General features: G+C 34.7%; 1 protein-coding gene across 1 annotated transcript; it reads left to right on the forward strand.

Annotated features, from left to right (window-relative positions):
• Positions 1–1569: 1569 nt before the first annotated feature.
• Positions 1570–17607, forward strand: ufl1 (UFM1-specific ligase 1). The gene is made up of 19 exons (XM_051139006.1): positions 1570–1819; positions 2480–2625; positions 2759–2787; positions 3707–3804; positions 3959–4073; positions 4826–4956; positions 5778–5836; positions 5929–6075; positions 6372–6547; positions 6654–6830; positions 7895–8018; positions 8980–9102; positions 9905–10025; positions 10384–10550; positions 11759–11886; positions 14753–14833; positions 14969–15054; positions 16487–16667; positions 16920–17607. The coding sequence occupies exons 1-19, from the start codon at positions 1743–1745 to the stop codon at positions 17136–17138; spliced, it is 2385 nt and encodes a 794-aa protein (XP_050994963.1). The 5' UTR covers positions 1570–1742; the 3' UTR covers positions 17139–17607.
• Positions 17608–18276: the final 669 nt, after the last annotated feature.

Here is an 18276-nt window from a genome sequence, read left to right on the forward strand (position 1 = left end):
TTTTTTTTTTTTTTTTCTAATTAGGAACATTGAGATTTGTTTTGTTATGATCATAAATACAGAGCTGTGTCTTACACAAGTAAGTTTTTCATTTAATTTTACACACTTTAAAAAAAACATAAAAGCTCACATATTTTAGCTGTCCACGATATTTGAAGACATTTGTTATCATTATTTCAACTGTTTTAACAAATCTTATGTATTGTAAATCAATACAGTTAGATTGAGCTCAGTTACAGTTCAGTTTTGAGATGCAGTTTTGAAAAATGTGTTGTTAAATGTCACAAGTCTGTCCAAGGTCACAGATTATCCTCAGCCAATAAGAAAAGAAAAGAGTGGACGCAGAACACAGAAAAAGCAGCTGAATAAACTCGACCTTTTAAGGACCTGTTATAAAGGCACACAGGAACAAGGACAAGTGATGTGAAATGTGGTGCAAAGTAAAAGGAGATTATTCTTTTATATTATCAAGTAAAAACCACATTGTATGTTTTTAAATATAAAATGTCAATGTAAAATATAATATACAAATGTCTTCAGTGAGATTCTGTCTTTAGTGGGATTGCTGTTTTCATTCATGCATAACATTATAAACATCTATAACATGCAGAAATGGTTTTAAGAAAGTGGTCTAAACTAGCATTGTGAAATAATGAATTGAACATAAATGTCAAGTTATTAAGTTCAGAAGGGATTCGGTGACACCTAGGGATCCACAGCAGTACTGCAGGGGTTTTGCAAAATAATGTGTATATTTCTTGAACATTTAAAGCATTTGAAAAATAAAGAAGCAGGCTATATTACATAGTGCAGAAATAATAATAATAATAAGGCTGAATAACCCAGCGCTCAAGATTTAAAATGAGATTAAAAATGGTGACAGGACGGTTTGTATATGGACACTGATATGTTGCTTTTTAGTTAAGTGAAAATTTTCAAGAAATAGCCTCATATACCTATCAACAGTAATAAAGAACATTTATACTAAGATACATTGTACACAAATTGTACATTCAAATATGCAAGTAATATTATTTATTTAGTTGTTTTTTGTTTTGTTTTTTTCAAATGTATATACAAGTGTATTATTGAGATTAATTAGACAATATGTAATAAGTCAAATAATAAAAATAACAATTTTAATAAGTAAAAGCGGCATTTTTTTTTTTTTTAATAATGCTGTAGGGAACGTACAAAACAAAAATCCAATGCCAGGGGTGAGTACATTTGAGAATACAAATACAGGTTACAAAATCAGGAAAATATTATGAGAATGACACAATGAGACAGTTTTAAGGGCTTTGGAATTGCTGGATGTAAGAAGAGTGTCCAGGTAGGATTTAATGTCCTTACAGAAAACAGGAAAGTAGGGCTTAGCAAGAAAAATAAATAAGTTTGTCAAATAATATTGGTCCTTGTCTTCTTTAGAAAAGCTATGGCAACCAAATAAAACATATTTATATAACAAAACAAAACTTTGTAAAGAAAAAGAATGTACAAAATGCAAAAATAAAAGCGGCATTTTTCTGCATGCGCACTGACACCGGGTGACGCGCACTTAGTTTGTCCCTTGTGCGTTTCCGTCTGACGTTTACAGGAGCCTGACGTGTCTTTCCCTTCAGTGTGGTTGGATTGTATTACTGAAGTTTCAGCGTGAGATTATTTAGAGCTGGTTTAAAAAGCAGGACTTAATTAAATGATTTAGTAAAACGAGAACACTAGTTTTGTAAATAAGCGAAGTCATGGCGGCAGACTGGGAGGAAATCAGGCGTCTGGCTGCGGACTTTCAGAGAGCTCAGTTTGCAGATACTGTCCAAAGGTAAAGACGTGTTGTTGTTGTTGTTGTTGCTCCTGCTGTTGCAGAATAATCCAATGCCGTGCTTCCTCTAGCCCCCTAGTTTCTTATGTCTTAAATCAGTGTATGGTGAACCAAAATTTGCAAACTGACAAGTGTCTTGGTCCGCAAAATATTTTTAAAACTGATGACTCAGTTTCCTGCTACACTGATCGCGCATTAAAACGTCATCAGTATTATCAAACATCATTACTGTACACATGATTTTCTTAAAACGTAAACCTAATTTGCTTCAGCCCAGTAAATGTTCATTTTAAAGTATATATAACAGTATAAAAGTTATTCTTACGTTTATTTTATAAAATCATGTAAGATTTCATGGCAAAAAGATGTGTAATATAACCATATGGTGGAAAATTTTAGAATGATACTAAAAGGCCTTTTGCTTATTTTATCAACCAGAGCACAGAAAACTTGTAGAAGATGCAAAGTTGTAATCATGTTTAGATATAATAACAGTACGCTTTATAGGGTTAATAAAAGAGAGTTCCATTATAAGAAATTTCAAATTGCTTTGAGTAAGGTAAGAAATAGCACTATTGATTTGTCATGTAAGATTTGACCTCAGAATTTTTGTTAACTGTAGATTAAGTCACAATGATTTTCTTTGTGTGTTGAATTCAGGTTGTCTGAGAGGAACTGCATTGAGATCGTGTCCAAGCTGGTGGAGGATAAGAAGTTAGATGTGGTTCACACTCTGGATGGGAAAGAGTATGTGACTCCTGCTCAGATCAACCGAGAAATGCGCGATGAGCTGTATATGCAGAGAGGTTAGTAGAATACGTGAGCAGTTGATTCAGCTCCGCTGTTTTCCCTTTAGTAAGTGTACTACTGTATGCCGCTTTGAATAACAGAGTATGCTAAATGACTACTTAAATCTAACATTTTGCTTTATATTTTAAGGGAGGATTAATGTTGTGGATCTTCAAAAGGTTGGTTTGATATGTAACATAACATCAATATTTTATAGTTTTTATATGCATCTTAAGAAAGGGGGTAGATAATATACATGAATATTTTTTTTTTAAAGGCACAGTTCTTTTAAAAAATTGTAGAAAAATATATTCAGGCCATTTAAGATGTAGATTAATTTCTTCGTTGGAACAGATTTGGGGAAATTTAGCTTACATCATTTTGTTCACCAGTGGATGCTCTTTAATGAATGGGTGCAGCAGAATGAGAGTCCAAACGGCTGATAAAAACATTACAATAAACCACAAGTAGTCCACATGACTCCGGTCCACCTCCTCCAAAACACACGAACGTGTGCAGACCCGAGGCTAACCAGTGACACGATAAGAGATGCCGTTGGCAGAGGTTTAAATGCAATGCTGTCAGATTACCTAATGCCTCATTTACTGGTGAGAAAACATTACAGTACAATGCGCATAATATTACAAGAATAACACTTTCCATTCTCGCTCAGTTTGCAATAATGTAAGGAAATGCTCTGAAGGCGTATCATGTCTGTGTAAACTGTGTGCATGGAGGTATGCAAAAAAAATACCTTTTTCCATAGTCCTCAGACCCAGGGATATGATTGAACGAACATTTTACCATCCTACGCCTTCCACAGATAATATAAACCATTTACTCCACATGGCATTAATTGATGGACTGGAGTAATGTGGATTACTTGCAGATTGTTGTGATGTTTTTATCAGGTGTTTGAACTCTCATTCTGACGGCACCTATTCACTGCTGAGGATCAATGGGTCAGCAAGTATGGTTAAATTTCTTAAAATCTGTTCAGATGAAGAAGCATCTACATCTTAAGGGTGTGTAAATTGTCAGGACATTTTAATTCTTGGCTGAACTATTCCTTTAAGCATTCTTTTATATTACTTACAGATCCTCAATGTTGATTTGGTGCATGTGGAGAGCAGAGCAAGTGAAATTGCCAAATCAGACAGAGGCACACAACTCATACTGGGTCAACTGATCGATGAGTAAGTGAAAACCTAATACATGCTCTTAGGATGTTGAGGGAAAGCTATTAAAAAGGCTTTTCCGTTTTGTCAATATGTTAGTAAACTTTGTAGGTGGCTTATGTGTCATGCAGTTTCTTGTAAATTTCTCCTTTAATGCTTGTTCTCTGTAAAGAACATACTTAGATCAGCTTGCTGAGGAGGTGAATGATAAACTCCAGGAGGCTGGACAAGTGAACATTGCAGAGCTTTGCAAAACGTATGATCTACCTGGAGATTTTCTTACTGAGGTTAGTCCAGTCTGTGTGAAGTTTTATGATTCTTGTTAGAATGCATCTTTATGAGGAACATTGATTAAGCTGTGTACAGTACCTGTGTGGAAACAGAATGATTTTTAAATATTTTTATTAAGTCTGTTCTGTTCACCGAGGCTGATATTGTGACACATACACTAATATTGTGAAATTGTATTGCTATTTAAAATAACTGCTTGCTGTTGTAAAATGTAAGTTTTTCTAGTGATGCAAATCTGAATTCTCAGCATCATTACTCCAGTCTGCAATGCCACATGATCCTTCAGAAATCATTCTGATAAATTCTAATAAATCATTCTAATCCTCTGCTAATATTTAAAACCTTTAAAAATCATAATGTTTACAAATTCTGACAGGTACTGTAAACCTGTTTGTTTTGGAATTACAGTGATTGTCAAATTGTGGTGTATCTGTGGTGGTCTGTATATCTGTGTACACAGATCACATAATGATGATCCCTGGTTTCACAGCATGGTTTAAAATAGTGTGTGCTTCAGCAGAAGCAAGAACATCTGACCTTTTCTAGAAAGTAGTTAATTTAGTACATTTGCATAATTGATTTGCTAATTAATTTTATATCATAGTATTTATTTGTTGTTTTTAAAAAAAAAAAAAAAATACTTTAAAAAAATTTCTTTTCTCATAATAACTTTTCTATTCTAACACATTTGTAGTGAGGTGGTGTTTTGACTGCTTTCTCTAACAGTGTAACATGTTCACTCTGCTAGGAGCTGAATTCGAGGCTGGGTAGAATAATCCAAGGTCAGATTGATCAGTACAATAGGGGAGTGATCTTCACTCAAGCTTTCCTGTCCCGACACAAAGCTTGCATATGTGGTCTGTTCAGTGCCATCACAAGGTAAGCAACTCCACCCTCTGCATCATGGGCTAGATAATGGAAAAAAATATAATAAGAGGTGAACTGAATTTTACTAAGTTATCAAAATAATGTGCTGATATCAGCCTGTTTATTATAGGGTTAGTTAAACCAAAAATTAAAATTACTCATTCTAAACCCCTTAGACTTTTGTTCATCTTCAAAACGACAAATGAATTTTAGCAAATCCTGGGAGTTTTTGGGTCTGTTCATTAAAAGTCAATATGATGAACATATTTCATTTAAGCTTTTATTTGCATATATCATTGACCAGCACTCATTCATAGTACACATGAGATATGGTAACAGGAACTCAGACATTTTATCGGTTTTGAAGTCAGGATGAATTTAAATGAACTAACCATATAAATGTGTTGAACCAAAGCACATTAAATTTCTTTACAAATCTCTTAAAGGATAGTTCACCCAAAATTTAAAATTGCCCCTTGATTTAACTGTATATGACTTTCGACTTCTTTCAGACAAGTACAGTTGAAGTTATATTACAAATTGTCCAGGCTCTATTATTCTATAATATAATGGCAGTGAATAGGTGTTGAGATTTTTATAGTCCAATAAAGTGCATCTATCTATCATAAAAAGTACTCCACACGGCTCCAGAGGGCTAATAAAGGCCTTCTGAAGTGAATCGATGTGATTGTGTAAGAAAAATATCCATAAAACTTTATAAACCTTAACCTCTAGCTTCCATTTCTTATGTCTTACCTTTTCCTTCAAGTCTCTTTTGTCTTTAAAGATGGATTTCTATGTGGTATTTTAACAGTTGTGGTTTCCATCCATAGGCCTACACAGATCAGCAACTTGGTAAATCTCTATGGTTTTCAGGAGAATCTGTTGTACTGTAAGTATTGCAGTTGGCTTTTTTTACACAGTCGTTTCTTATAAGAGCATTCTGCATATAGACTGCTTGTTTGTTCTTTTCTTGTTAATCAGTGGTACTGGAAGAACTGGTTTACAGTGGCCGTTTGAAGGGCTCCGTGGTTGGAGGCAGGCAGGATAAAGCCATCTACATTCCTGACATCTACTCCAAAGCCCAGAGCACTTGGGTTGAGTCCTTTCTCAAACAGAATGGTTATTTAGGTGTGTTTATTTTGAATGGCAATATATAGCTTATGCATTTAAAATGTTCAGTTTGCCTTCTCCAAGAATAGGGACCCAGAAAAAAACACTAATGATGGAAGTGAATGGGGGTACTGTGGTGAAGACAAACTGTGAATTGTAAAAGCATTAACATAATTGTTCAGTAAAACTCTTTGTATTTATTTTGTAGGTTTTTTTTTTATTTATTAACTTTCTGTGGTAACTGACACTATGTTTAAACTGAGAACAATCCTGTAAAGCTCTTCTCAGTCCAGTTGTGTCTTATTTTCCTGCAGAATTTGACGCGCTGACCCGCTTGGGAATACCTGATCCAGTCAGCTACGTAAAGAAGCGGTTTAAGTCCAGCAAGTTGCTTTTTCTCAAATCCGCGTGTGTTGGTAAAGCCATTGTAGATCAGCTAGAGGCCTCAGTGGAGGAGGCTGTCAGCTCAGCCACTTGGGTAGACCTACAGGTACGGTCATGCAACATTTTTTTTTAGCTTATTATCATTTTTATTTTGTTTTTTATTGAAAAATACCTCCATAAATTTAAAGTTAATTCAATTTCTTTTTGCTTAGCCATTGATCCCAAGCAGTCTGTCTGAGAACGATGTTGGAATTCTGTTAAATGAAGTGCTGAGGGCAATGAATGTGCAGTCCAGTGCAAGGCTTCTCTCCACTACTGTGCTCAGCGAAAAGTTTGTAGCAGGATGTATCTCTTTGTTTGATGATATTATGCAACAGAAAGCGCAGAAGGTATGCAAGCTTTTTCTGTACACAATACACCTAGAATACCTGCACACATTATATTAAAATGACAAAATTATATTTTTTCCATGCTTTATTGTTCAAGTTCAAGGTCATTTGTCTTTGCACAATAAAGTGCAATAGCTAAACAGCTAAAACTGGTTTTGAACTAATTTTAATAAACGTTTATGTGGCAAGTGCTTAAATAACCACTACTAGGCAAATGTATATATATTTTCTAACTTTCTTACTCCAGCTAAATGTGTTTTATTTGATGTTGATATAAATATGAATGACTGATTTAAATGCCTTTTTTTAAGTAAGGTAACGGGATGGTTCACCCAAAAATTAAGATTCTCATTCTTTGTCTTATGCTGTTCAAAGCAGGGTTATTATTATTAACTAAAAATAAGATATTTCACATAAAATACATTTACATATAGTCCACAAGAGAAAATAGTTGATTTTATAAAAAATCATGCAGCTATTGCAGAAGGTTCAAACGCTCATTATGCTTCAGAAGGAAACACAGTGCATTATGAGCCGGGGGGGGAAAAACATTTGAACAGAAGGATTTTTCTATAGAACAGCGCACAGTTTAACTGTTCAGGCCAAACAAGGGACTCATGAACAACTATCACTATAAAAAAACAGTTGTGGATCATTCAGGTAACAACACAGTATTATAAAGGGTATGTAAACTTTTGAACGGGATCATTTTTATAAATTCAGCTTTTATTTTCTCTGATGGACTAAATGTAAACATCTTTTATGTGAAATATTCAGATATAAAATCAAATGAAAATAAAACAAAAAGTAATACAAAAAAAAAAAAAACATGCATTTTGTATGATCCCTCTTATTTTGGTTAAATTAACATTTTGCTGATTCTGCAAGGTGGATGTAAAATTTTGACTTCAGTTGTATATGAAAATTAGTATTGTTGCTTTGGCAACTAATTGAAATAAGTTGAAGCACTAAAATATTAACTAGAAATAAATAAAAACTACAAAAAACTAAAAAAAAAAAAAAAAAAAAACTAAAACTGTTTAACGTCTCTACTTTAACAATAGGAAGTGAAGAATAACCCCGTGTTTCTGATAACGGAGGATGATGTCAAACAAGCATCTTTTTTGTTGGAGACTTCAGCCTCTTCAAAGAAAGACAAACGAGACGAACGCCGGAAGAAGGCTACGGGTAAAAAGGGTTTATTTCAGATACTTGCAAAGCAGGGCAGAACAGACAGACAGTACTCATTTCATTTTGTGGCTTTTAGTCCATGCCTGCTTTTTAGCCATGTATATGCTAGTGTGTTAAGTTGACAAAATGAATTTTTAAAGGGTTAAACACTCCTCCAGGAAGATGGACCAAAAACATTACACTCAAGGTTATAGGCAAATGTTTTTTCTCCCCACAATCCCACCTGCTTCAGTTTAACAGTAGTGAGAAGCCATTCATGGCTAATGGCTCTGGTGCAGACTAAAAGCTAGTAGCTAGCCCTTCAGTATGTTCTGCACAAACTTTGTTTTAATAATAAAAACACAAGGTGAAAAAATGTATCAGTTATTTTACATCACTCGGATAGTTTTTTTTCTTCTTCTTTCTACTATAATTTTTATTATGGAAGCCCATCACCGCCACTGAATAAAAAAAAAAAAGGTTATTGCGACTTCTCACAATTCTGATTTTTTTCCTCAGAATTGCGTGATATAAACTCGCAATTGCATGATATAAGCTGGCAGTTGCGAGTTATTAAGTCAGAATTGTGAGATATAAACTCACATTTCTGTGAACATATCAGTCTTTTTTCCCCCCAGAACTGGACTTTGTAACTTGCATTTGTGAGTTTGTATCATAATTCTGAGAAAAAAAAGTCAGAATTGTGAGATACAAACTCGCAGTTCTGAGAAAATCTATATATCTAGCAACATTTAGGACTTTATAACTCACAATTGTGCATTTACATCTCACAATTCTGAGAAAAATCAGACTTGCGAGATGTAAACCCGAATTTGCAAGGAAAAAATCTGAATCGTGAGATTAAAAGTTGGAATTACCTTTTTTATTTTTTATTCAGTGGCGGAAACGGGCTTTCATATTTTATAACTAAAGAAATTGCTGTTTATTAAAATCCGGCTTTTGGCTTTATATTCCTCAGAGGGCAGTGGAAGCGTGAAAGGAGGTGGAGGTGGAAATGCCCGGGAGATCCGAATTCGCAAAACAAAAAAGAAGGGCAAAAGGGAGGGCGACAGTGATGAAGAGATGACACACATCTCTCAGGGTATGAACTCAGTTGGGCTTGTGTTAACAAGCACTCAGTAAAAGAAAATGGACTGGGTATCAAGAACTAACTATGAATACCTTACTGTTAATTAAAAAAAAAATTGATATTTATTTGTATTTCTGTTATTTAACTTGTTAAAATGCTTTTGTATACAATTGAGGTCAAAAGTTTACATACACCTTGCAGAATCTGCAAAATGTAAATAAAAAAAAATGTAAATATTTTTTTTTTAATTTAGTACTGACCCGAATAAGATATTTCACATAAAAGATGTCCACAAGAGAAAAAATAATCAGCCCCAATCAAAAGTTTTACATATGCATGTTGTTGTGTTTTTTTTTTGTTTAGTGATAGTTGTTCATGAGTTCCTTGTTTGTCCTGAACAGTTGAACTACCTACTGTACAACTATCGCTAAACAAAATAGTATGAAGAAACTTAAGAACAGGGTCATTTTTATAAATTCAACTATTATTTTCTCTTGTGAACTATATGTTAATGTATTTTATGTGAAATATCTTATTCAGGTCAGTACTAATAACATGCATTTTGTATGATCCCTTTATTTTGGTAAAATAATTAACATTTTGCAGATTCTGCAAGATGTATGTAAAACTTTTGACCTCAACTTCATATAGACATTTACAGCCTTTATTAACCTGAAGTATTGTTTATTACTTCATGTTTGCTATTGCTTATGTTAACTAACGTTTGCAAGTTTTACGTCTTTCTAGTAAATTTTCTAATGGTAATATGAAACAGTAGTTCTTGCTTTAATTTGTGACCTTGCATGTGTTACAGGTCAAAATAAGCCAGAAGACATGCCCTTCCTCTCTGTAGAGGAGATCATAGAGGTGCTGGCTGAGAAAGTGTGTGACAGCTCTGAGGAGATGCTGCAGGAACTAGCAGAGCAGATACAAAGGTTCAAATCATGATATTCAAGCTTTCATATTCAAGCATATGGAGACCAAAGAACAGACATTTTTACAAGCATCAAGTGTTTATGAAAAAGTTAAAGTACAATAGTTAAGGTTAAATTTTAAAGTACTGATTTTCACCTCGCACAGATTGATTAGATTGGAATTGGAATATGTTGAAAGACCATCTATTTTTTTTTTCTATTAAAAAAATGTCACAGTAACGGCATGTTGTGCAATTGTTGGTCTGAACAGATGCATTGACAGCTGCTCATACAAATTAAATTATTTATCTCACATTCGTATTGGTGTGAACAGGCCTTGACGTTGTTGTTTTTCCACAATTTTTTTTTTTTTTGCCAGGCCATTGAGTAAAATGTACCAGGAAGTGGTCAGCGCAGCTTTCATGTCCACAAGTTCAGCTGGAGCAGGAGGGAGTCGGAAGAAAAACATGAAGGATCTTCAGGATGAGATCAACAACTTGTACAACAACATCCGCCTGTTTGAGAAAGGAACCAAACTCTTCTCAGGTTTGTCTCCTTAGCTTTCATTCTTTGAGTTTTAAATTAAATTTGTGGACTAAAAAGTGACCTCTCACTTACCATCTCAAATAATTTTAAAATTGTCTGGAATTATCTGGTTTAGTTATTCTGTAGATAAAAATATTGCATACTGTTTATAGTGGTTCAGGCATCAAGCATACACGGTAGAGATGCGCGGATGAGCTCAAACGTCACCCGAATCTGCAGCTTCAAATAAATTATCCGCCCACCACCCACCAACACCTACATTTTTCTCTGATTAAGATAACCGCACCCGACCCGCACCTGATAGTCATTTACAATTGTTCTAATACTTAGTTTTGCATGATGATATGATGAATGGATGCTTTTTTTTTTTTTTAACAGAAGATGGATTCAGCTGATCTGCACGTCACTGCACACTTATATAAGCTCAATCACTCGTGCTTTTAAGCCAAATCCACACTAAAAGGAATAACGTTAACTGGCTATTGGACGTGACTCTCCGCAATCTCTGATAAAATCGGTTGGGTGTTTACTACTGGATCCGTGGACAAAAGTTTCACCCAGTTTAGGAAATGTCTGATCAAAAAACCTAATTCTTTTCATTTTTAAGATATTGTTTTCGTTCTAATGATTCAAATTAGTAATCAGTGATAATTATTATTTTACTACTCAGCATGCCTCCCTTGACATGCTCTTGCATATGAACAGGCAGCAAATCTGGTGCGGGCGCGGGTGCATCAGGCGCATCAGGCGCAATCATCAAACATGTTTCATGTTATACTGAATGGTGCGCATCAGAGGGGATTTAGAAGTGGGTACTGCACTACACCACTGCATATTACCCTACTCAATAGCATTAAAACAGGCATAACTCCCTTCAACTTTTATTTGGAATGTCACCTGGAACAACTTCTCGAACAGGCGAACACACACAGAGACACACAAAAGTGAAATCATTTGCCTGATTAAAAAAAATATTTAAAACAGGTTCATATTTTAGAAAATGTAGTTAATATTTGTGTAATTATTGATTTATCTCATCCACGCATGACCCACCCACAAATAAACAAAATGCATTTTTTTTTATCCGTCCCACCCGACCTGCTGATTATCTGTAGCGCCCGCGGATATAACCACCATCTGCGCGTCACTTATACACAGTGTACAGAAATGACAGCATTGTGACGTTTCTCACTCTGTTTGTCTACCAGATGATACTCAGGCTACCATTGCCAGGCATGTTTTGAAAACTCTATGTACAGATGCGACCAATGTGCTGCTGAGCTTTGTGGCAGCTGAACATATGACCTCGGACAGCTCGACTGCCATCACCACTGAGGTACAGTCAACTGTTATTCCATAATCTGGACATTATTAAACAGCATTCACAGCACATTTAACTTCTGTAATCAGATGCATTAAACAGTAAAAAAAAATATTCAGTGATAAACGGGGTTGTTTTAGGATGGCAGTAATTATAATAATTTGCCAGATTTAAGCAGTCAGGCTGTTTAAATGAGTTTAACAAATTACCAAAGTTTGTGAAGATCGTAATATCATGTCTTAATATAAGAAAACCACAGGTGTATAGGCTTGTCTACATTCCGCTTGTCTGCATTCCGCTTGTCTGCGTTGTGGCCAGGCATTCTGCTTTCTCTGAGATATTCGCTACTTATTATGACTGTCATGTAAATGCAGTTGTCAGTCCTGAAATTTTGCAGTACATATGTGGCCATTGGTTCTCTTAGCAGATACTAAGAGAATTAATTGTATTTACAAAGTGTTCAATGTATAGTCACTAAAGCAGTTAATCATGTTAGGATGAGTTCTGCATTCTCACAAAAACTCTTCATTTGTTTTTTAATTTTTTTATTTAATTCATTATTTGACAGGGACAGTAGACAGTCAAAAAAACTGCCCCAGAATTAGCTAAAAAGCTAAATTTCATCTGCTGTCCCTGGGCATGAGAGTACCAAACCAAATTATAAAACAGAAACATCGATATAATACCATGTATGATAAAATCCCCTATTTCCCTATAAATGCTACAAAGCATCACCCTTCAAAACTGTATACAAATTTACAACTCACCAAAGTTATGTAGCCATTCAAGATACAGAAATACTCAATGGTCACACACCTGATTCATCTTTAACCATATTTTCAACTGTAACTTAAACTGTGCTAAAGTGGAACACTGCCTAATATAAATTGGTAAATTATTCCAGTGATTAACAGCTCTTACAGAAAAAGCTGAACGACCAAAATCGGTAACTCTAAAATTCGCTGCACAATCAACTCTTGATGAGGCTCTAATTTGTTGTTTGTTTTCAGTACAAGAGAAAACAAATTCTTTCAAGGGTGAAGGTGCAAGATTATTAACAATTTTGTACATTAAACAACAATTGTAGAACACAACAAAATTGTCAAAAGTAAAAAAGTAAAAAGATTCTTTACAAATAATTTGTTGTAAACCAGTGTTGGGTATGTTACTTTTAAAAGTAATTAGTTACTTCTCACAAATAACAACTTAGTAACTGAGTTAGTAACTGAGTTACATCATTATAAAAGTAACTAATTACCAGGAAAAGTACTTATTGTTTTACTTTTCAAAAAAATATGCCAAATAACTTGGATGCCCCCAATATTAAATATGCTAAATAAACTCAATTTAAATGAAATTAATGACATTTTTAGTTTACTCACCAGGTATATAAAGCTTAATGGCACTTTTTTTTTTTTTTAAATATCTGAATGTGCACTTAACATCAGTCAGTCAAGCATTATAATATGACATTATGATAATTTAGCATCAAACTTTAGTAATTAGAACTTTAGAAATTAGAATAACCATGTATGAATGCATATTTGTCATATTGACTAAACTTAGGACTGGTGGTGATGCTTCAGATAATATTTGTAATTTAGTGTTTCTATTAGAAAAACTAAAAATAATACTGAAAAGATAAAAAAAAAAAAACAATATAACTATTAATATAAATATATAATATAAATATAATATTAATATAAATAACAATAAAAAACGCACTATGAATTAATGAGCTTCTAGGTTCATGAATATTAATCACGTTGTCTGTGTTCACTCAAACTGAATTGCTGAAATCAAATTCAGGGGCTATAATAGGTAAGTGCCAGCCAGTGAGATTGCTGTTTGCACATTAGTTCCGCCTACTACCGGAGAAACCGGCAGTTCATAAAAGCTGAAGAATTCCCAAGGAACAGCAAAGAATATTGTTTAATAAGACTCTCTATAACAGGGGTCTTCAACTAAAACAACTTGAGGTCCAGTAATGAACCCTCCTCACCAGCCGAGGTCCAGACAATTATAAAAACAAATTATGGTTTTTGCGAGACCAGGGTATCTGCAGGATATTTAAGCTTAAATTCTAGACTTTTAAAGAACTGCACAAAAAATTAATTAATTAATTAATTAAATGACTGTAAAAAGCATGACTTTATAGTTCAGTATTATATTAATTAAATAACATATACATATATTTTACAGCCTTAAAGGATAAGTTCACTTCCAGAACAACAATTTACAAATAATTTACTCACCCCCTTGTCATCCAAGATGTTCATGTCTTTCTGTCTTCAGTCGTAAAGGAATTATGGTTTTTGAGGAAAGCATTTCAGGATTTTTCTCCATATAATGGACTGCATTGGTGCCCCGATTTTGAACTTCCAAAATGTAGTTTAAATGCAGCTTCAAAGGGCTCTAAACGATCCCAGCCGAGGAAGAACGATCTTATAGAATCACGATTTTAAGAACGAAACGATCGGTCATTGTTTTCGAAAAATAAAAATTTGTATACTTTTTAAGCACAAAAGCTTGAGTAGCACAGGCTCTAGGATGCACGTTCATGTACTATTGAATCACACGGAAAGTATTCGGAACCACAGACCCAGTGTTTAATTATGAAGAAGCCAATGAAGAAGCCATGTCCATGCATGAAAAAACTTCTACTTTGCTACCATGCTTCTACTTTGTAATTAGTTAATTTGGTTGAACTGAACCCTAGACTAGACACACAACAATAATGGCTAAAAATAAGCATTTGAAATATGTACCTTTGTGTTTGCTGAGGAAAAGGTTTGGATCAGATCTGAGCAGGACTTTTATCAATGCCTATATATGTCTCTTTTACATATGTGTTGTGTCTGTGTTTGTTACTGCATTGCAGATCAGGCTGAAGATTCTTGCAAAGCTCTCAGATGAAGTTAAATCTCCTCTGATGAAGCTGCACAACAGTCTCAATGGAAAGGTGCGTTGGATCACAACATGGAATCTGTGCTTAAAGAACATGTCAAAATGTGAAAGACTACATTTCTACTGTATTTTACTGTCAGTTGTAATACGTTAGAAGAACAAAGTAACAGAATTTTTTCGACACTTGCAGGCCATTGAAGACTTTTTGTCATGTTTGGAGACGAGTGCAGACGAGTGCGGACTTCTTCTTAAGAAAGGCGACAAGAAAAGAGAAAGGTATAACCACTTGCATTCTTCAACACTGCATCTGTAATGATCACCTAGTAACAGTAGGAAATAAGGAGTCATGCATTGCATTGCTTTTAGAGAGGCTAAAGTTAACGTTAGGGGTGTGTGATATGACAATTTTCGATTGTGGATTATAAAAAAAATTCTCCACAATCTGCTTTTGAAGAAATATCGTAGTATCATGGTAAGTTATTCTATAAGTTGCGGTTCTGGTGACTCCGTCTCAAAATACTGTACAAGGTGACACATTCACGTAAAATTTACTCAGAGGTAGAGTTACACTCGCAGGACACTGATTCGCAGTCACAAAAAGTACATTATTTGCATGTGTTTTAAAGCCTTGCCAGTTAAACAGTTCATTCGCATGGTGCGCGCACACTAAAAACCTGTCAAAAAGCGCTTGATTACTGAACTAAGTTGTCTTAATTTTTTTAAGTTAGTGTCGAAAACACACAAGGTGTACATTATAAACAGCTGGTTTTGTCTGAAGTGAAAGTAAAACAGAAAGAAACAGAGGCGTGCATGTATACAAGATGTGTGCAGCTCTTAAAGGGTCAGTACTGTTTGCTTATTCACATTCTTCAATATTCTCATTAACAGTATTTTTCTTTTACTGATCATATTTCATACCTGTTGAATGTACAGTTGTAAATGAGTTTGACTGTTATGAAAATTAACCATGGTTTTACTATAGTAAGAGTTCCATGTCTCTTTCCATTTTACCATATGTATAACAACACTTACTACAAATAGTTCATCGTTAAACTATGATCAGTGTAGTAAAACCCGAGTTAATTTGTGGTTATATGGTTTAATTTCAATTGCAATTTTTGGTTTTATTTGTAGTAAAACCATGGCTAATTTGTTTGTGTGCCTTGCTGCTCTTATTCCGAGCCCATACTGCTTGTTCCATTGTTTAAAATGGCTGAATGAATGTGCGGTTACTGCCTTAATTAATGATGTTAAACATTTAAATAATTTTTAACATGTTAACAATGCAACTACTTTGAATATTCATATTTTGGCAGTAGGCTACATACAGTGAAATGATGACAGAGAATAGTGATTAACATTTAATACAGTTAAATAAAGGTTCATTATGATCTTACTCATCAGATCTCACAAACACAGCAACTTTGCGATTAGGCCACTAGTAATCATCAGAATATGTCTTCTCCTATCTCTGAAAATTTCCAGATTTTGAAATCATCCCACAAACTCTCATTTTATTAGGCGTTTAAGTCAACTAGATGATTACAGCATACTGAAAATGTACATAACCGGAAATAACTGAGCCATAATATTTTGAAACAGAAGTGCGTCACGAGGCTCAGTGCTGAGAGGCTGAGTCCATTGAGAAGCAAATGCAGTCATTGTCTAACAAGGTTCACATATGGTTGCTCTGTGTGTGTGTTTGCAGGCAGTCTCTCTTTGTGCACCGTCAGGCTCTGTCGGAGCAGTTGAGAGATACAGAAGACCCTGCGCTTCTGCTGCATCTGACCAGCGTCTTGCTCTTTCAAAACGTCACACACTGCATGCTGCATGCACCTGGACGCTGTGTGCCGCAGATCATCGGCTTCCTGCAAAGCAAGATTCCTGAGGTAACCACGTGTCCCCTAAACCTACAGTAAAAAAACAGCTGTGTGTAGAAACACACCTGTAATATACAGATGCTATGCTAAATATAAATATTAAAATGTAGTGGACCATAAGTTTGTGCATAGTTAGTATAGCAGTCCTGTTTTTTAATTGAAAATGTAATTTATTACTGAACAAAACCTTAAAAGTGCTTTATCACATCTCAACATAATGAATCAACAGAAGTTATATATTTGTCCCTGTGTATGTTTTAGGAGCAGCACAAGCTGCTGTCTCAGTACCAGAGTCTGGTGGTCAAGCAGCTGGTAGTGCAGGGTCACGGCCCGGAGAAGAAGAGCAATCTGGGGGAGGGAGCCGAAGACGGTTCTGTTGTTTCTGATGACATGGAGAGCCTTCAGAAAGAGCTTCACAGTCTCACCAGAGACATTAAAGACATCATCCTTAGCCAGAGAAAAACATCTGTCACAGAATAAGACAGTTGTTCACAACAACCCCAGCCATTAATGTATTCTGCTGCATCATGTATTAGAGCTCTAATTTTAAATGTGTGAAATAAACTGACTGAATTCAACCTGGTAACATTTCCTCTCTGAGTGCAGAGATATGGGAGGGTAAAATGACATTTTTGTATTGTTCTTGTTTTGTATTGTCTTGTACAATTACAGTGCTTACAAAATGTTTTTCCTCTTCAAAGACTTTCAGCCTAGCCTGAGAATGGTAATCATTTGGTAGTATTTTCCAATCATTTTGCATACACTGCAGCTTGTCTACCACCTATAAAAAAAAAAATTAACTTCTTTTACCAGTGTGCCTCTAGAGCATGCAGGGCTACAGCCAAACTTAAATACAACACCACTGATTGTAAATGTAAAATCATACATGGCCTGCTGAGGTGCCAGTATGTGATTTTATATAAAATAAATAAATGTACATTTAAACTGAGGTTTGAGTACTTTTGTATGTGGCATTTACAGAGTTCAGGGATAAGTTGTAGTTCTCTGAACAACTTTGATGTAGCAGATAAAAGTCAAAATTTGATGTCAGTAGCGCTAAGAACAGTTACATATGACACTCATTTCGATATTGCTAAATGTTGGCAAATATTTATTTGCTTCCCAAATAAAAAAAAAAAAAATGTAATTTTGTTATTATTACCGACATGGTTCTCATGGCCAAATCATAAACAAATACGTACATCTTGTTCCCATCGACAGGTTTAACGGTACATAATGTGATGAGAAGAATCTGCCGACAGAGCGGAGTGTTAATATTTAGTAACCGCCTCAGTGTTATTGTTTCACCAGCAGGTCCAAAGACTCACCGCGAGGGGGTGTCACAGTTACACTTTTGTTTGTACAGTTTCATTCCTTGTCAGCGGTAAAGTGATTACATCGAGGAAAAAAAGAAAGTCTTAGTGCATTAAGACAAGGACATGAAATCACAATTTGAAAAAAAAAAAAAAAAAAGTATATATATATATATGTTAAATTGTCATTGATAATAATTGGGGGAAAGTCATATGAGAGAACACCAGCTGAATGGAAGGAATTATTAAAAAGAGTAAGAGCTTAAGTCCACAGATTTTTATGCCAATGTCCTGCAGACCCTGAT

Source organism: Labeo rohita, chromosome 20 (assembly GCF_022985175.1).
Source record: "Labeo rohita strain BAU-BD-2019 chromosome 20, IGBB_LRoh.1.0, whole genome shotgun sequence".
In the NCBI taxonomy this organism is placed as follows: Eukaryota; Metazoa; Chordata; class Actinopteri; order Cypriniformes; family Cyprinidae; genus Labeo; species Labeo rohita.